Source organism: Myotis daubentonii, chromosome 3 (genome assembly GCF_963259705.1).
Source record: "Myotis daubentonii chromosome 3, mMyoDau2.1, whole genome shotgun sequence".
Classification (NCBI taxonomy): domain Eukaryota; kingdom Metazoa; phylum Chordata; class Mammalia; order Chiroptera; family Vespertilionidae; genus Myotis; species Myotis daubentonii.
In genome coordinates, this window is record NC_081842.1 from 119,348,441 (window position 1) to 119,365,668 (window position 17,228).

The 17,228-nt window shown below is 49.1% G+C and overlaps 1 protein-coding gene across 4 annotated transcripts in view; it reads left to right on the forward strand.

Annotated features, from left to right (window-relative positions):
- Positions 1–17,228, forward strand: part of SH3RF3 (SH3 domain containing ring finger 3) — a 254,740-nt gene that overhangs the window by 207,627 nt on the left and 29,885 nt on the right. For all 4 annotated transcript variants that reach the window (XM_059688359.1, XM_059688360.1, XM_059688362.1 and 1 more), the window contains 3 exons: positions 2,733–2,809; positions 7,728–7,898; positions 10,147–10,394. In XM_059688359.1, coding sequence (XP_059544342.1) covers positions 2,733–2,809; positions 7,728–7,898; positions 10,147–10,394 — 496 coding nt within the window. The remainder of the gene's footprint in view (positions 1–2,732; positions 2,810–7,727; positions 7,899–10,146; positions 10,395–17,228) is intronic.

Consider the following 17,228-nt stretch of genomic DNA (forward strand, 5'->3'; position numbering starts at 1 on the left):
AACAAACACCCATTTTATAGGCTTATTTGAATATTAAATGCATTATTCCAGAAGAAATGCTGGTGAGCTCTGGATGGGGGAGTGGTCTTTATTATTTTTGCTGTAATTGTTCTTACCCACCACCTCCTATACATGCCAGACCTCCTCCATCCCCATGCCCTTGACCCAGACCTGACCTTCCTCATGCTTCCTGAGGGGTCCCCCTGTGAGGCATGGGTCTGACTCCCTCTCAGTCTTTCTCCTGCCAGCCTTCCAGGGCATCTCTGCCCTCAAGGTGAAGACCAGAACCCTCCCAGAAGGCCTCAAACAGACAGGCTCTGGGCACTTTCCCTCACCACTCACTTTTCCTTTCTTTCAGTTTCTTCAAACTTGCTGAGCTTGCCTTTGCCAGCCTTTGCTGGACAGACTACTCTGCTCCTCCTTCACCATCCGACCCTCACCACCTCACCTAATGGGCCCACTCCCTGCTCACAGAAGCCCTCCCTGGCCACACCCTCAGGTGAGGTCCCAGTTGTATATTCCTGTGCCCCTGCACTACTGGGACCCCCATGTCTATAATGACATGTCCAGTGCTTGTCATCCCCCATGCAAGCCCACAATGGGCATAATGCCAGTCCTGACAATCGGTGGTCAGCAGACATCAGTGAGGGCCTAGATCATGCCTCATGTAGGCAGAACAACCCTACAACTCAATTGACTGTCACACTTTCTTGCTTGTATGCAGAGCCGAGGGGGGAGGGAACATTTCTCATCAGCTCACTGACCAGGTCTGACTTTGCTCAGCTGACGAGTGGCACACGGGGTGCTCCTAGGCCTCAGCTATCACCCCCAGCATGGAGCCACCTGCCCGTGTCTGAGTGAGTGAGTGAGTGAGTGAGTGAGTGAGTGAGTGAGTGAAGGGCCCTGACATCCTGCCCACACCTTTCTCCAGGGACCATCCAAGAAGGGACAGCTGTGGGGAAACCAGCACTTGGGGTGCTTGTCCATACCCCAGGGGAGGAAGGGCCTGGAACCAGTGCCCACCCCAGCCTGCAGCCTGTGGAGGAGGTCCTTGGCCAGCTGTGGTGAACTCCTTCAGCATCTTGAAGGAAAACATTCCCAAGCTTTGATGGTGAATGCCTTCAGGTCTGTCTCCCCTCCTAGGCTAGGCAGGTGTGATGAGCAGACAAAAGTCCCCCACATCTGTCAGCAGAGGATTGTCCCCCACCTTTAGCCCATTCCCACACAGCACCCCAGGAAGCAGCATCTTGCATCAGCCACAGGGATGCTTGGGGAGGGGCTGCCTCTGGGAAGCTGTCTCTCGCAGGTGCTGGAGCTTGGAGTGGGAAGTCCTTTGAAACTTCACTGTGTCTTGGAGAAATGAGGGAAGTTACGCTTCTGTGTTGCATGCTCTCATTCTGCCAGGCACTTCGTTGTTTAAACAAGAAGGAATAGAATTTCTAACTTCTTCGAGGTTGTAGATGTGCTGTGGTTTCCGGCACCTTTCATGATCCCTGGTGGAGGAGGGAAGTCGACCACCCAGGAGAGATTGGAAGGTTGCCTTAGCACATGTAGCTCATCAGCTAAGCAAGGGCAGTGAATAGAGTTTTACTAGTTCCCTGGGGCTGCTATAACAGTACCACAAACTGGGTGGCTTAACGCAACAGTTCTGGAAGCCAGAAGTCCAAAATCAGGGTGTTGGTGGGCAGGATTGGTTGCTTCTGGAGGCTGAGGGAGAATCCATCCCAGACCTCTCTCCCAGCGTCTGGTGGCTGCCAGCAATCCTTGGTGTTCCTGAGCTTATAGATGCATCTCTCCAGTCTCTGCCTTGTTCTTCAAGTGGCTTTCCTTCCTCTCAGGTCTCTCTGTCCTCCTTTTCTCTCTCTCATGAGGACACTTGTCATTGGATTTAGGGGCCATACTATTCAAGGGTAATCTCATTTTAGGATCCTTACCTATATCTACAAAGACCTTTATTCCAATAAGACCACCTTCACAGCCACTAGGGGCTATAACTTGGACATATCTTTTGGGGGGCACAATTCAGTTCATTGTGGCTGGGTCTACAGGGGCCTCTGTGCAGGAATCGCCTCAGCGAGATTATGTACAGCCCAGATCTCTCTGCTGGCCCTTAACCACTTCCCTCAGCCAGCTTAGCATGCACCTGATTGTGAGGAACTATCTAGAAGCAGATGTCCCTCCAGTCATCTCCTTGCACAATAAACCCTGAAGCTTTGAGTCCCTCAGGGCTGCGGTGGAAGATGCTAGGCTCTGTCAGTCCTGTTGCCCTACAACCTGCCTTCTGTCCACAGCCAAAGGACCAGCTTTCTGTAGAGATTACTCTTTAGTTCCTGGGAATGCAATTTTCCAATGAGCGCAGGCTTTATAGCATGAAAGGTTTTGTCTGGATTTTCTTTTTACAAACACAAGAATAATTCATTCAAGCTCTAAGAATAAAGATGCACTTCCCGAAACTGCCTTCTTCCATATTCAGCACAGAGTGGTGCTGATGGACCCACAGGCAGTCACAGAAAGGGGTCCTGAGCAGCTGCTCCAGGAGAGCTCTGGAGAGCTGCCGTGGGCCCATTATTGGGCGCCAAGCTCTCCCCAGTATATGGGGAAAAAAGTCATTAACAACCCAGGCAAGTAGACCCTGAGGGGAGGACACATGCTTCATGATGCCATGGGATGTTGTCTTTCTCCTTCCTGAGCAGGGCCACCTGTCAGCTCACTCTCTTCTTGTCTGTTTACAGGACTCCTCCTCTGCCGGATGCAGCCCAGCGGCTGAACCGCAGGACATGGCTCCCAAAGGGCAGCTGCCTCTCAATGTGTGAGCTGCTGTTTGTGTTTTGGGATCCCATGCCCTCAGCATCTCCATCTCACCCTGCCAGCGTGGAAATGTGTGGTTTCTATGGGGGCCCCATGTGTTACTAGTTGGTCAGTTTATTTTATTTATTTATTTTATAAATATTTTAATTGATTTTAGAGAGAGAGGAAGGGAGAGGGATAGAGAGAGAGAAATATCAATGAGAGAGAAACATTTATCACCTGCCTCACACATGCCCCCTACTGGGGATCAAGCCTACAACTCAGGCATGTGCCCTGACCAGCAATCAAACCATGACCTCCTGGTTCATGGGTCAACACTCAACCACTGAGCACACCAGCTGCCCACTAGTTGGTCAGTTTTAATTATGTGCATCTAATAATAGTACTGACAGGAAAGTGCACAAAAGTTTAGCAGGGTTTTAAATGTTATTGTCCCTAGGACATTTATTATGAGCAGAGGGCATAATCAAAATATTTGATGATACAGGCACTAGCCAATCAGGAGAGGACCAACCATAGCAAAGAGAACACCTCACAGGCCCCTGAGAAGGTGCGGGCTGTGGGCCGGAGTGGAAGGATGCTGGCGCAGTGGGAGGTCGTGGGGTCTTCATGGTGGCTAGTTACTAACTGCTCAGAGTAACTCAGCATCTTAGTAGCTGTCACTGCCATACCCATGCACAGAAGCTGTGTGTCACAGCCAAATACACCCTGATGAGTCACTGCTGGAAGTGACATGGTTGTCTTGCTTAGAACCTACTCTTGTTAAATTACAGTTCTTAAAATATACGTACAGTATAAAAACTCCCCCACTTAAATAGCGTTCTGAAGAATTAGACTGCCTTCTACTTTTTTGTTTGCAATGAGCCAGTTACCTGAATGAATGTTCTAAGGTGGAGAGTAAGAATTTGGTCAATAATTGGGGAAGGGAAAGGTTCACAGATACTACGCAGTCAGAAGTACACTTGGAATCTGTGTTGGTGCAGAACAGAATGTATTTCAAGCAAAATGCCTCTTGAAAAAGCAATTTGCCAAGCTCCAGAAGGTTTCCTAGAAGTAGCTTAAATACCTGGTACATGCGTCCCTGCCTCCCTCAGCCTAGTGGAAGCGTTTGCCACGTGGGGACAGGGAGGGAATCATGAACATCTTCCGTTTATTTGCCCACAGTGCTGTGAGTCGGTTATTATCATCCAGGTAAACAAAAGGAGATTGAGGCTCACCTATATTTAACCTAGCTTCCTGAGGGGAGCGTCGATTAATACACTGCCTTCTAGATGTCTTTAGGCTGAAACCCACGTTTTCACCAACACTAGACAGAAGGTGCTGTCTTCTGACTGGGTCTCCTGGGTAAGCTCCAATGGCTTCCACTCAGACCTGGGCCGAGGAGGCACGTGGGGAAGGATGGTGGTGATGGTCTTGCTCTTCTAACACTGGATTTCCTTTCCCTGAGAAAATAGATCTTCATCCACAGGAGACCCTTGGGCCCTCGTGGACTTTCCCAAATGAGAGGCAGAACACCGTGAACTCTTGCAGAACAAGGCCCAGGTGTTTCACTTTTGGGTCTCAAAATGAATGCCCAGCACACAGGCTTTCAACAGATGTTTACTTGTTCAATGAGAGCCACAGCCTTACCCCTCCTAGGTGCAGAGGACTCCTGGTGTTGGCCCAAAGTCCCCAACTCTGCATCAAACCAGCCACCCAAGAAGGCTGCTCTGTCTTTGAGACCCAAAAGGTAGCACGGTTCCAAGAATGTCACTCCCAGGTGTGTAAGTACATTTTGGAGGCTCCACCATGCACAGACCTCCCATACCTTGCAGGCTTTTCAATTTTGTGTGGAGATGGAAAGACATCTTTTCCCACCCCACCCCACTCTGCCATTGGGGACCCCATCCCTCTGTTCTCTCCTTCTCTGTCTCCTCCCAGAGCATGGCTGTCCGTGTCTGGGTTGATTTTCATTTGGGTAACAGAAGGAAGACTTCCATGTCAAATACTGTCCTTGAAAGGATGATAAGCATTTTGGCAGAGATGTGTCTGCTAGTCACAGTGGTCATCTGAGTAGCAGAGGAACCGTGGCCAGCAATGCTTGAGACTGGTTCATTGTGTGCTTCGCGTGGCTGTTTGTAGCAAGTGCCAAGCTCCATGGCAAGTAATATCTCATACGTTACAGCGCTATGCACAATCCACTTTGAGAACATGACCTTTGAAATCACAGTCTTAATTTCATTACTAGGGAGAAAACGATCCAATGACCTCATTGGTTTATCAGATTAACCTGATCACTCATCTATCCTTTTTAGCTCTAAGAAGTCAGTGGTCCGTGCATGCCGGTGGCAGGCATGTAGGGTGGGAATGTGGTTGTTCTCTGTTTGTCTGTACTTCCCAAAACAGTAGCAGTAGTCATGTTCAAAGATGGTCTGAGGTTGTGCATGAGAGGGCCGCCTACACAGAGACAAGGGTGGCAGTGAGCATGCTACTGTGAGCCAGGGGTCTGTGACACACACCAGCCAGGCTATCAGAAGGTCTGTGACAGAATGACTCCAGTCATCCGCGTCCATGCAGGGTTTGCCTTCTGCAGGTCAAGTCACATGCTCTGAAGTGTGAGCCCATATAATTGAAAGGCCTGATCGCTCAGGTCAACCAATGGTCGAAGAGTATTCTTACCCTCTTCTTCTAGCATATAAAAGTTCCCATGGGCACTCTAAGGCTTTGGTTGTCTTAAAACACAAGGGGGGCCCTGACCAGTTTGACTCAGTGGATAGAGCGTCAGTCTGTGGACTCAAGGGTCACATGTTCGATTCCTGTCAAGGGTGTGTACCTTGGTTGTGGGCACATCCCCAGTAGGAAGTGTGCAGGAGGCAGCTGATCGATGTTTCTCTCTCATCAATGTTTCTAACTATCCTTCTCCCTTCCTCTCTGTAAAAAATCAATAAGATATATTTTTTAAAAAAAACAACACAAACCCACAAAGAGGGATCTCAGTTTGCTTACGCAGTGCAGGAGGCCACTGCTCATCTCTCCTGTGACACACTGAGGCCTGCAGGAGCCCACACCCTCCCTTCTCACTGCCTGGCATTGGGAGGCCACTCAAAGTCTACTCCTTGGCCCGGGCTTGTCTGCTCTTCATCTGCCTGCCTTGTAGGGCTTCCTGGGGCATAAATGTCTGGTCCTGGAGGCCACACTTCGGGTCGGAGCAGCCCTTATAAATAGGCCACCACTTGGGCTGAGAGTGAATCTTACCTCCACTTCTCCGTGGGTTTCTCAGATGAGGGGAGTGAAGGACCTGTGGGGACAGGAAGAAGTCGCCAAACCGCCTTCTAATGTTTACACAGTCTGTGATGGTGGGAACCATGCCTCACATGGGACGGGATCGCTTCTACCCAGATCCGTAACACAGGGCTGGCTCTGCACCTCGGGCTACAGTGGGCTTGACCAGTGTGAACTCAGTACATTAAGACCCGGTAATGTAAGTCCCTGCTCTGTGGTGAGGCGCCAGGGGGGTGACCCCACAATCCAGCCTCCTCTGACAGCACCCAGCTTGTGGGAAGCTCCTGCAGCAGCATGGAACCTGCCCTCCTGCACCCTGTTATGCTGATCACCTTCAGGGAGAGAGCAGAACCAGGCCCCGGCTGGGAGGGAGTGAAGAAGAATGCACAGGGGAAGGGCAGAAAGTCACCCTGAACAGAGTGGGAGCCTGTGGGCAGAGTGTGGGCACTTATGAAGATGCCAGCAGGGCCAACTGACAGAAAGCCAGCGTGGGGGCCTATAGGTGCCGGTGGGTCCTCAGCAGCACTAGTGCTAAGTCGGGTTTCCTGCCGCGTGTGGAGGACTGCCCTGCATTGGGGGAGGACTGCCACTGGGAGTCAGGCCTGTGAGGGAGCAAGCACTGAGCTGTGTTGGGGGAAGCCCAGCTGATTTTCAGGGGAATCTGGAGCCCAACCACAGAGAGCCCGATGGGCTTCAGGCAGCCCTTGGGAGGGGCAACATCTAGTGAATCTGTGTCTGCAGGGAACTGCCTCACAATTCTATCAGCTCACACTAACCATTCTTCAAACCCAAGCAACAAAACACCTGCAGCATTTCCCAGTCCTCAGAGTGCCCTGGGAGGCTGGGGTCAGGTCACTAGGTCTGTTACAGAGGGGCTTGCCATGGCTCTTGGCAGCTTGGAGGCCCACTTTCTGGGCCCTAAGTGGGAATTTCCACCACTAAGTTTGTTCTTTCCTTGTCTTCAAATAAACTTGCTTTAAAAAATAAAGTAGAATTTAAATAATTAGTTGTGGTACAAATATTGCAAGGAAGAATGTAACCAAGAATTCCCTACCTAGGCTGCCTTTTCTCTATGCAGGGCCTCGAGGCCTCTGCCAGCTCAGATCGATGTCAGGCCGGGCCGGAGACTAAACAAGGAAAACCCATTCCAGCTTGTTCTCTTGCTCCCTGTTTTTCCTAAAGATTTCTCTTGCCCAGAGCACCAAGCTATAGACAGTGTAGAAAATAGTAAACAAACAAACAAAAACAGGGGGCCCCTAAGACCTGGCCCCAGATCTACTTCTGACACCCCTGGGCCTCTCACAGCTCAAGGAGCCTCACTGAGCTGTCAGGTCGGAAAGGTGCTCCTGGCTGCACACTTGCTTGGGTAGGCGCAGGGCTGGGCATGGCCATGGGCTCTAGGATCAGGGCAGAGCTCTGCCCCTTCCCTGCCAGTGCCTCCCTGGACCTGCAGTGCTGGGAATGCCTCTCCCCCAACCCCTCATTGCTTTACTGGGAAGAGCAGATCACATGCTGTGTGTGCCAGTCCCCAGAGGCATCAGCTACTCTTAAGTTGGGTTCACCCACAGAAGAGCTCACATGTGACTCGGGGGACACAGTGGCTCTATGTCCGCCCTGCCTGCCACTGCTGATCCTGGCCCTGCTTCTTCTGCCTGCAGATACCTGGCACTCTACACCTACAAGCCGCAGAAGAGTGACGAGCTGGAGCTGCGCAAGGGCGAGATGTACTGCGTCCTGGAGAAGTGTCAGGACGGCTGGTTCAAGGGCATGTCCCTGAGGTCTGGGCTCTCTGGGGTGTTCCCAGGAAACTATGTGACTCCTGCTTCCAGGTGAGGTCGTAGTCGCTGCCTGGGAGAGGAGGGAGGATCCCCCCTCCCATTTCCCTGCGGCTGTCATCACTGGGCCACCCAAAAACACAGTTCAGAAGGCAGCCAGGAAGCCCCTGCCTGTGGGGTTTGGCCCTGTGAGCTCAGAGTTCCCTTGAACAAGGGTTCTAGGTAGCAAGCATTTCCCCTTCTGAATTAGGTTTGCTTGTCTTTCCCGGAACAGACACTGGCTGCCAGGGCGAGGGTGGGAGCAGAATGAGCTGCAGTCAGGGCAGTAGCAGTAAGTGGTGGCAGAGTCACCAAGGAGGGCGAGATCTCACAGCTGTGGGTGTGGGTGTGGATGGTTGGGGTGGGGGGGTTCCTGTGCACAGTGAGAGTACAGCGGGCACATGTGCTGTCACATGGACCTGCTCTACATGAAACACGCATACATGCATATGTGCAAAGGAAAAGTGATGTACTCCCCAAAGTCAGCAATTGTTATTAACTGGTAGCATTATAGATAAAAGTTTTTCTTCCTTGTGCTTTCCTGTGTCTTACAAAATGTCTGTTATATTTTTTTAAATATATTTTATTGATTTTTTACAGAGAGGAAGGGAGAGGGATAGAGAGTTAGAAACATTGATGAGAGAGAAACATTGATCAGCTGCCTCCTGCACACTTCCTACTGGGGATGTGCCCACAACCAAGGTACATGCCCTTGACCGGAATCGAACCTGTGACCCTAGAGTCCACAGGCCGACGCTCTATCCACTGAGCCAAACCTGTTAGGGCATGTTATATTATTTTTATTAAAACAGAGCAATTTTAAAAATTCACTGAAAATGTTATTCACTGAGAATTTCCCATTGAGATGAGGGCACTGCTTGATCTTCAGTCCATCTCGCTCAGGGAAGCCCTTTACTGGTTCAGAGCCGCGTCAACATCCAGGGCACATAAGAAAACTGGAGACGTGGCCCTTGTACTCCCTTTGAAACAAGACTGCTGTGAAAAAAAATTAAACAGTGCTTACATTTTGCATTGGTGCTAGAGATCCATACTTCTAAGCGCCCAAGGGGCAGTGCCAGCCTGGAGGCAGGCTCACACCTCTTTTCATTCCTGGGAAGGCCCATAATTTGCAAGCCCACTTTATTTAATTTTAAAAATTTTCCTAGGGAAAAAGTGAGTCCAGCAGGTAGCAGATGTGATTTTTTAAATGTGGTGGTTTTGGCTGCCCAGCTGACAGGTTCATGCTGGAAGTGAATTTCAAGGCAGCTCTACAACTAGTGAGGGAAGGTGCTGCCCAGTCCCTGGACAGTTGGGTCCTTCCCTAGGGGGCTTTCCCCAGAGCTGTCCTGTAGAAACCTGACTCAATGACCATTTGAAGTCAGACCCAATGGTACCAAGCCACCTGGAGAGGGGCCTCTGACCTGGCCCGGAGCCACACCCAGCAGAGCCTGTTCTCTCCCAGGTGTGGCTTCTGGTGTCTCATGACTGAGATCCCAAGAAGACAAAGGGGAGTTTACTGAGCTCTTGGACAAATGGAAGACATTCCAGTCCCCTGAAACTAAACACCTTGCAAAACCCGCCTCCACTGTATTCTGCACCCCACAGCACAAATATGCAAAGTGTGCAAGTGTGAACAGCCCATCTTCCAAGTTGCTGTTTTCCATTGGTTTTTCTTAAACACTCTACACCGGTTTCATCTGGAAACCGTGGGCTGAAAGGGCATTTATTTTCTGGTAAGAAGCAGCAAGTTCCCTGACATCTCTCAGCGGGACATGGTCTGTTGGTGCCCTTCCCAGAGGCTGGCAGAGCAAGGCGGTGGCCTTGTCCAGAGGGAGTAGGTCCTGCCACTGCTTCCCGCCAGGTGCCAGATGTGTCCAAGCCTCGTGGGATGTGACTGAGCCATCGCTCTTTCTGGAGGTGTTTGGGGACGCACAGCTGTTTGTTAGAATGAGTCAAAACAGTAGCTCTGGTACAAAGTATTTTATTGGTTGGAATAATGCCTCTGTTTCTCAGGGTTCTTTTGCTACTTCTTGAATATTCACAGAGTTAGCCCCCATGAAGATTTACAGAGGGCGCCCTCTCAGCTGGAGCTCTGGGAATTGTTTGCCGACAAGGGTTATCTTGGCTTTGTTTTAGGGTTCTCTCCTGGCCTGCGTGGCTTTCATCTCAGAAAGGCCAGTGTGTAAGAGCAGGCCTTTACCAATGGCCCACATGGGGTGGTTTTGTCTGCACTGTCACTCGAGTTCATTCTCTTTTTCCTCAGGGCTCCCTTAGGAGGGCCTGGGCCACCTGGGAATAATGTGGTTGGAGGGTCTCCACTGGCCAAAGGGATGGCCACAAGCATCCACCCAGGCGGTGGGAGCCTGAGCAGCCCTGCCACCGCCGCGAGAGCAGCCCTCCCCCTCACCACACCCCAGGCCCAGCACCAGGCAGCCTCTCCCCCGGTGGGCAGTTGTCTGTGGCACTCAGCTCCCCCAGCGCCTAGCCAGGCCCGGAGCACTGTCCACACAGGTATGTACTAGTCTTTCGAGGCCTCAATCTCTGGGAAATTTGTCAAGGGGCTGGGGTCTCGGGTACACAAATCGTAGAAACATTCTGGCCTAGGTCCCAATCAGTTCACAGCGGGAATGGCTTGTCGTAATCATTGACCCTGCTGATCTCCAGGAGATATGACTTACCCTGTCCTGGAAACTGAAACTGATGAGCGATTTATATATTTGGCTGCAGCAGGAGGACCGAGTACACTGATAAGATTAACAGCCTCCGTTAAGCGGTGTGGCTTGGTGGGCTCTGGCTCTGTGGGGAGGCTCCGTTGGGGGCACCTGCGATGGGGCAGGGAGAGTGGGAAAGGCTTCTCTAAAGAGTCTATCCCAGAATGAGCAGCAGAGTGACACTCAGGTAAGAACAGAGAAGGGTGCCATTTGAAGCAGGAGGAAAGGAACATCGAATAGAAGTGGCAGAAAGCAGTCTTCTTCAACCAGCAGCAAGAAATTCAGTAAAGACCGAGCTGACGGAGGCCTGGCTGAAGGCGTGACTTGGGAGTCGGCAGACCTATTTTGAATGCTGGGGCTGCCGTGGCCCCACTGTCTTCCGCTGAAAGACACGCTTACCTCCACGGACACTGTGAAAGCATTGACATGGCATATACAGTATGTACGCAGTACACTGCAGCTGTTTTATTGTTCTGTTAGAGAATAAGAATATTATTGGAGTACTAGATGCATGCGAGTAAGAAGAAAACATAAGAGTTACCACAGGATCAGGGGGTTGAATTCTCTCTTGAAGGCAGTGGGGACCCACCATGAGACTTGAAGCCCGAAGGTTGACACTAGTGAATATCAGCAGGCACAGCAGGGAGAAGAGGTGGTGTGGGCAGTCCGAGGCCTGGAGCCAGGAGAAAGGGGTCACTGTGCCAGGTGACGTGGCGAGGGCCTGGTCCAGTGAGTGGAACTGGGACAAGATAATAAGCTGTCCAGGAGGCAGAGTGGGTGTGACTTGGAGATGCTCTGGGTGGAAGTGCTCAGGGGAGTGAGGAACCAAGCCCAGTTCTCAGCTGGCACCAGTGGACTCGGGGGATGACAATGGCATCCCCTGACCTAGAAAAGACCAGAACAGGACTTGTTGATAGAGGAAGATAATGACATGTGGCTTTGGAAGATGCAGTGGGTGCTAGTCACACTGTGGCCCACCGGTTGATTTGGAACTGCCTCCCTAAGGGGGACTCCCATCCCGTGTACGAGTCCTGCCTGCCATGGTAGGAGGCAGCCCCTGTTCCCTCAGCCGCCTGTCAGGCCAGGTGCAGACACTCACCTGGACTCTATGTGTGTCCTCCACTCAGATGCCAGGAATGTGAGATGCCGCGCGGATCCCTTTGGGGATGCAGGAGATGGTGAAAACATCCTGGCTTTTCAGGGGCCGCAGGTGGACTTGCTGTGCACAGTTCCCGATCACCAGTGGGTGCAGGGTGGACTTCGGATGCCCGTGTCTGGCATGCTGGGTGGTGTCTGTGTCCAGCAGTCATGGGATCTGGCCCAGGGAAGCCTCATGGGTGGGTTGGGCACTTCCCTGGCTGGAGAGCCTCCGAGACTGACCCTGCAGTCCCTGTGAGTGCCTAGCAGTCTTTCATATGTAACTTAATTCTGTGTCTGGCAGCTCTGGCGCTGGGGGCCGGGGAAGAGCTGGCTGTCTATGCACTGAAGGAGTTTGGCAATCGCATCGTCTGATGCCAGACCTCCTAGCCCCAGCTGCTACCTTCTGATCAGCTACGCTTCTGGCTTAAGTTCATCTGACGCTGCTGAGTGGGCGCCTCCAGCTGAGGACACGGCCCTTGTAGTAGCCAAGTGATGGAGTGAACCCACAGCAGAGCTTCTTGACTGGGGCTCCACCCCAAAATACCCATCTCCTTGGCCCTTGGAGGACCTGGGCAGACCTGGGGCACCTAAAGTCTCAGACCAGGTCCCTTCAGGTCCCACTCCCACATACAGATGTTTCTGAGTGCACCACCACAGCCCTGCTTCTCACTGAGAGTGCACACCCAGCACAGCAGCCCTGAGTTCTCTGCACAAAAGGCCAGTATAATGGCCTTTCTATGCCATGGCTTGCTCACAACTTCCCAATTCAAAGAAAAAAATGAGATCTGCTGGTCATTTCTCCCTCTGCAGAATAACAAGCTGAATCCAAAGGAATTGGCATGGCCAGTGCAGGGCAACATTGTATCTCAACCATCCATCACCATCGTAACTACCATGGTGGGACAAGCTTTCTCTTCCATCAGTTTAATTCTAGAGATGGGAAGAGTGGTGCACAGGATGTAAAATATTTTGCCAATTGCATTCCAAACCTAATACTTGTCCCCACATTATTGCTGTCACAGCCAGGTTAAAGAAAGGCTCCTACTGCATCTTATCAGTAAATTAAATGCCACTGAGTTCCCACAGCATTTTCCACTTTACTCTGCATTTTGCAAGAGAGAGAACAAAAAACTGTTGACAGTACAAGTAATGTATTATCAGGGCTGCAATTACCCATCTCAGTAGACCCCGACCTAGGCGGTTGAGAGGCATTTCATTAGTGCACTCATCTCGAGCCAAAGTCAGGGAGTTTGACAAAAGCATCCAATATGATTTGTTCTACTTAACTAATGTAACTCCTTTTTTTAAGGGCAGCTCTACCCATTAAGTATAGTGTCCACATAGCCTCATGTCAGTGCTTAGGAGGGGCAAGAGCCCTGTGCAGCCATATACTCATCAGCAAACAGTACTGAAAGAGAATTCTGTACACACCAGGCTCTGCTGGGGTCTGGAAATGCAGAAAAGAGCCAGATGGACCCTTTTTCCACCCCTGATTAGGGATAAGGGCAAGGGAAATTTCAGTAGATTTTGAAAACCACTAGGATGGAGGGTATTAAGAAAGCGTGGAGAGATAGTGTACTCAGACTGGGAGGAAAGTAGGAGAGGGATGGAAGAGGTTTATGGAAAGTTTTCAAGAGGAGGTGACACTGCCTTGAATTAAAGCAGAGAGGACATTGGGGCAGAGGGACTGGCGAGGGCACAGGCATGGTGATGAGGAAGACCAGTCCCAGCTGTGGTAGCCTCACGGAGTTGATGTGACTGACAAAAAGTATGGAAGGAGAACAATAGTAACTCTCTCTCTACTGAAGGAAAATTTGCTTTTCGATCCCAAAGATGAGTAGATGAGCATGCAGTGGTGGATGAGGTGATAGTGAAGCTAGTGCAAGACTGATGCCTTTGGGAACTAAAATCAGGTCTGGGGGAAGAACAAGGAATGCAGGAGGGTATGTAACTGCCTTGTGGTAACACTGAAAAGGTGTGCAGGGGCAGACCATGAGGTTCTTTTAGGCTATGTCAAGGAATTTCAGTTTTTATCCTAAGGGCAAAGGAGCATATTCAAGGGTTTTCAGTAATAGATATAATCATATTTTTTTATTGCTTAAAGTATTACAAAGGGTATTACATATGTGTCCATTTTTCCCCCCCACCCTAGACAGTCCCCTAGCCTCCCCTATCCCCCAGTGTCTTATGTCCATTGGTTATGCTTATATGCATGCATACAAGTCCTTTGGTTGATCTCTTACCCCCCTACCTCCTGCACCCACCCTCCCCGGCCTTCCCGCTGCAGTTTGACAATCTGTTTGCGGCTGCTCTGCCTCTGTATCTATTATTGTTCAAAAGTTTATAATGGTCTCTATTATCCATGAATGAGTGAGATCATGTGGTATTTTTCCTTCATTGACTGGCTTATTTCACTTAGCATAATGCTCTCCAGTTCCATCCATGCCGTTGCAAATGGTAAGAGTTCCTTCCTTTTTACAGCAGCATAGTATTCCATCGTGTAGATGTACCACAGTTTTCTAATCCATTCATCTACTGATGGGCACTTAGGCTGTTTCCAGATCTTAGCTATGGTGAATTGTGCTGCTTTGAACATAGGGGTGCATATATCCTTTCTGATTGGTGTTTCTGGTTTCTTGGGATATATTCCTAGAAGTGGGATCACAGGGTCAAATGGGAGTTCCATTTTCAGTTTTTTGAGGAAACTCCATACTGTCTTCCATAGTGGCTGCACCAGTCTGCATTCCCACCAGCAGTGCACAAGTGTTCCTTTTTCTCCACATCCTCTCCAGCACTTGTCGTTTGTTGATTTGTTGATGATAGCCAGTCTGACAGGTGTGAGATGGTACCTCATTGTTGTTTTGATTTGCATCTCTCGGATGATTAGTGACTTTGAGCATGTTTTCATATGTCTCTTGGCTTTCTGAATTTCCTCTTTTGAAAGGTGTCTATTTAGGTCCTTTGCCCATTTTTTGATTGGATTGTTTATCTTCCTTTTGTTAAGTTGTATGAGTTCCCTATAAATTTTGGAGATTAATTGCTGCAGCTATTCGGGGTCTTTTCTTATTCCAGATGACTTTTTGGAGAGTTCGTTCTAGATCTCTGAAGTATGCTGTTGGTATTTTAATGGGAAGTGCGTTGAATTTATAGATTGCTTTGGGTAGTATGGACAGTCATATATGGCTTTTATTATGTTGAGGTATGATCCTTCTACTCCCACCTTATTGAGAGTTTTTATCAAAAATGGGTGTTGAATTTTGTCAAATGCTTTCTCTGCATCAATTGATATGACCATGTGGTTTTTTTCTTTCAATTTGTTTATGTGATGTATCACGTTTATTGTTTTGCGGATATTGTACCATCCTTGCATCCCTGGGATAAATCCAACTTGGTCATGGTGTATGATCTTTCTGATGTACTGCTGGATCCGATTTGCTAAGATTTTGTTGAGGAGATATAATCATATTTTTATCTAAAAGATAAAGTAAGACTTTTCTTAATTTTAGTTATTTATTTTATATTTTATTAAAGTTGAGATACAATATTATATTTTTTTCAGGAGTACAACATAGTGATTTGACATTTATATCCTATACTAGAGGCTCAGTGCATGAAATTCATGCGGGGGGAGGGGGCGGTATCCCTCAGCCTGGCCTGCACCCTCTCTCAATCTGGGACCCCTCAGGTAGAGTCCCTAGGCCTGACTGGTGATCAGGGCCTATCAGGGCTTTCCTTCCCCCAGCTGCTGGCAGCTTGCTTCGCCCCTGCCACTGCCACTGCTTGCCATCTGTGTGGCACTGCTTCCCCCCTCCCCACCCGCCACTGGTCGCCTCCCTCTGCAGGCGACAGGCATGGGGTGCGATCCCTTGGTTGGCCTGGGCCTCCCTCTGTGGGGCAATCGATCATGGAGCCCCCAGATCGATTGCCCCGCAGAGGGAGGCCCTGCCCACCCACTGCAGCACTGCCAGCCGGGTGGCCTGAGCCTCCAGACCACCCTTGTGGGGCGATCAATCAGGGGGCGGGGGGAGGGTAGATACACACGATGACTGGCTCAGAGGAACCATTCAGCCAAAAGCCCTAAGCTGGGCTCATGGCTGGCAAGCGAAACAGCGGTGGCAGGAGCCTCTCCTGCCTCCGTGGCAGTTGGACATCCCCTGAAGGCTCCTGGACTGCTAGAGGGCACAGGCCAGGCTGAGGGACCAGCCCCTGAGTGCACAAATTTTGTGCACCGGGCCTCTAGTGTCTTATAATATGATCACCACACTAAGGCAAGTACCCATCTGTCATACAAAGTTATGGCAATAGAATTGACTGTTCTATATTTCCTCATGACATATATTTTCTTATAACTGGAAGTGTGTACCTCTTATTCCCCTTCACCTTATTCACCCCATCCTGCTATCCTCTGGCAATCATCAGCTTGTTCTCTGTTTCTATTGGTCTGTTTTTGTTTAGTCATTTATTTTCTGTTTTTAGATTCCTCATATCAATGAAATCATATGGCATTTGTTTTTCTCTGACTTATTTTACCCTCTTTGTCCATCCATGTTGTCTCAAATGGCAATATTTCATACATTTCATTCTTTCTTGGGCTGCTTAATATTCCACTGTATATATTATATATACATCATATATTATATAAATACTTATACATATATATGTATATCATATCTTCTTTATCCATTTCTCTATCAATGAAAACCTAGATTGCTTTTTCATGGCTATTGTAAATGCTACAATAAACATAGAGTTACACATATCTCTTTAAATTAATGTTTTCATTTCCAGTGGGAAGGTAAATCCTGTCCTCATTACTTTATCTTGGCCATAAGCAGAAATCTAGTTTCATATGACGCAGTATTAAATACCCAGACATGGAATTACTGCGTCATATGAAACTAGATTTCTGCTTATGGCCAAGATAAAGTAATGAGGACAGGATTTACCTTCCCACTGGAAATAACCAAAAAAAGCAGATAAATTTATAAAGCAAGAGTTTGTGAGACAATAGATATCAGAAAACCACAGAAATGATACAATTAAAATGATGAACACAGAGGTGGGCCCAGCACACTGCCTAGAGAAGATTTCAGACTTCAGCACAAAGAGGAAACTTCCAAGGGTGCAGGGCATCCCTCTGGGGTAGTTCACTGAGAACTAATCAGCATATGCATGTGAGGAGACTACCCAGAGCCAAGCAAAGACTGCAAGGAAGGATAAGTGCTGTTAGTGCTATCATTGTGGGCATACAAAGGAGCAGGAAAATATGAGCAATAACAAAGAGATAAATCAATCAACCTAAACTGACCCAGAACCAATATAAATGTTAGAATTAGCAGACAAAGACATTGAAGACAGATACTATAGTTGCATTCCATATATTAGAAAGTTGAGATTTTAAAGGTATTTATAAGACCCAATAAAATTTCTAGGAATAAAAACTATAGTGTGTGGAGATCAAAAATATACTTGATGGGCCCAGCTGGTGTGGCTC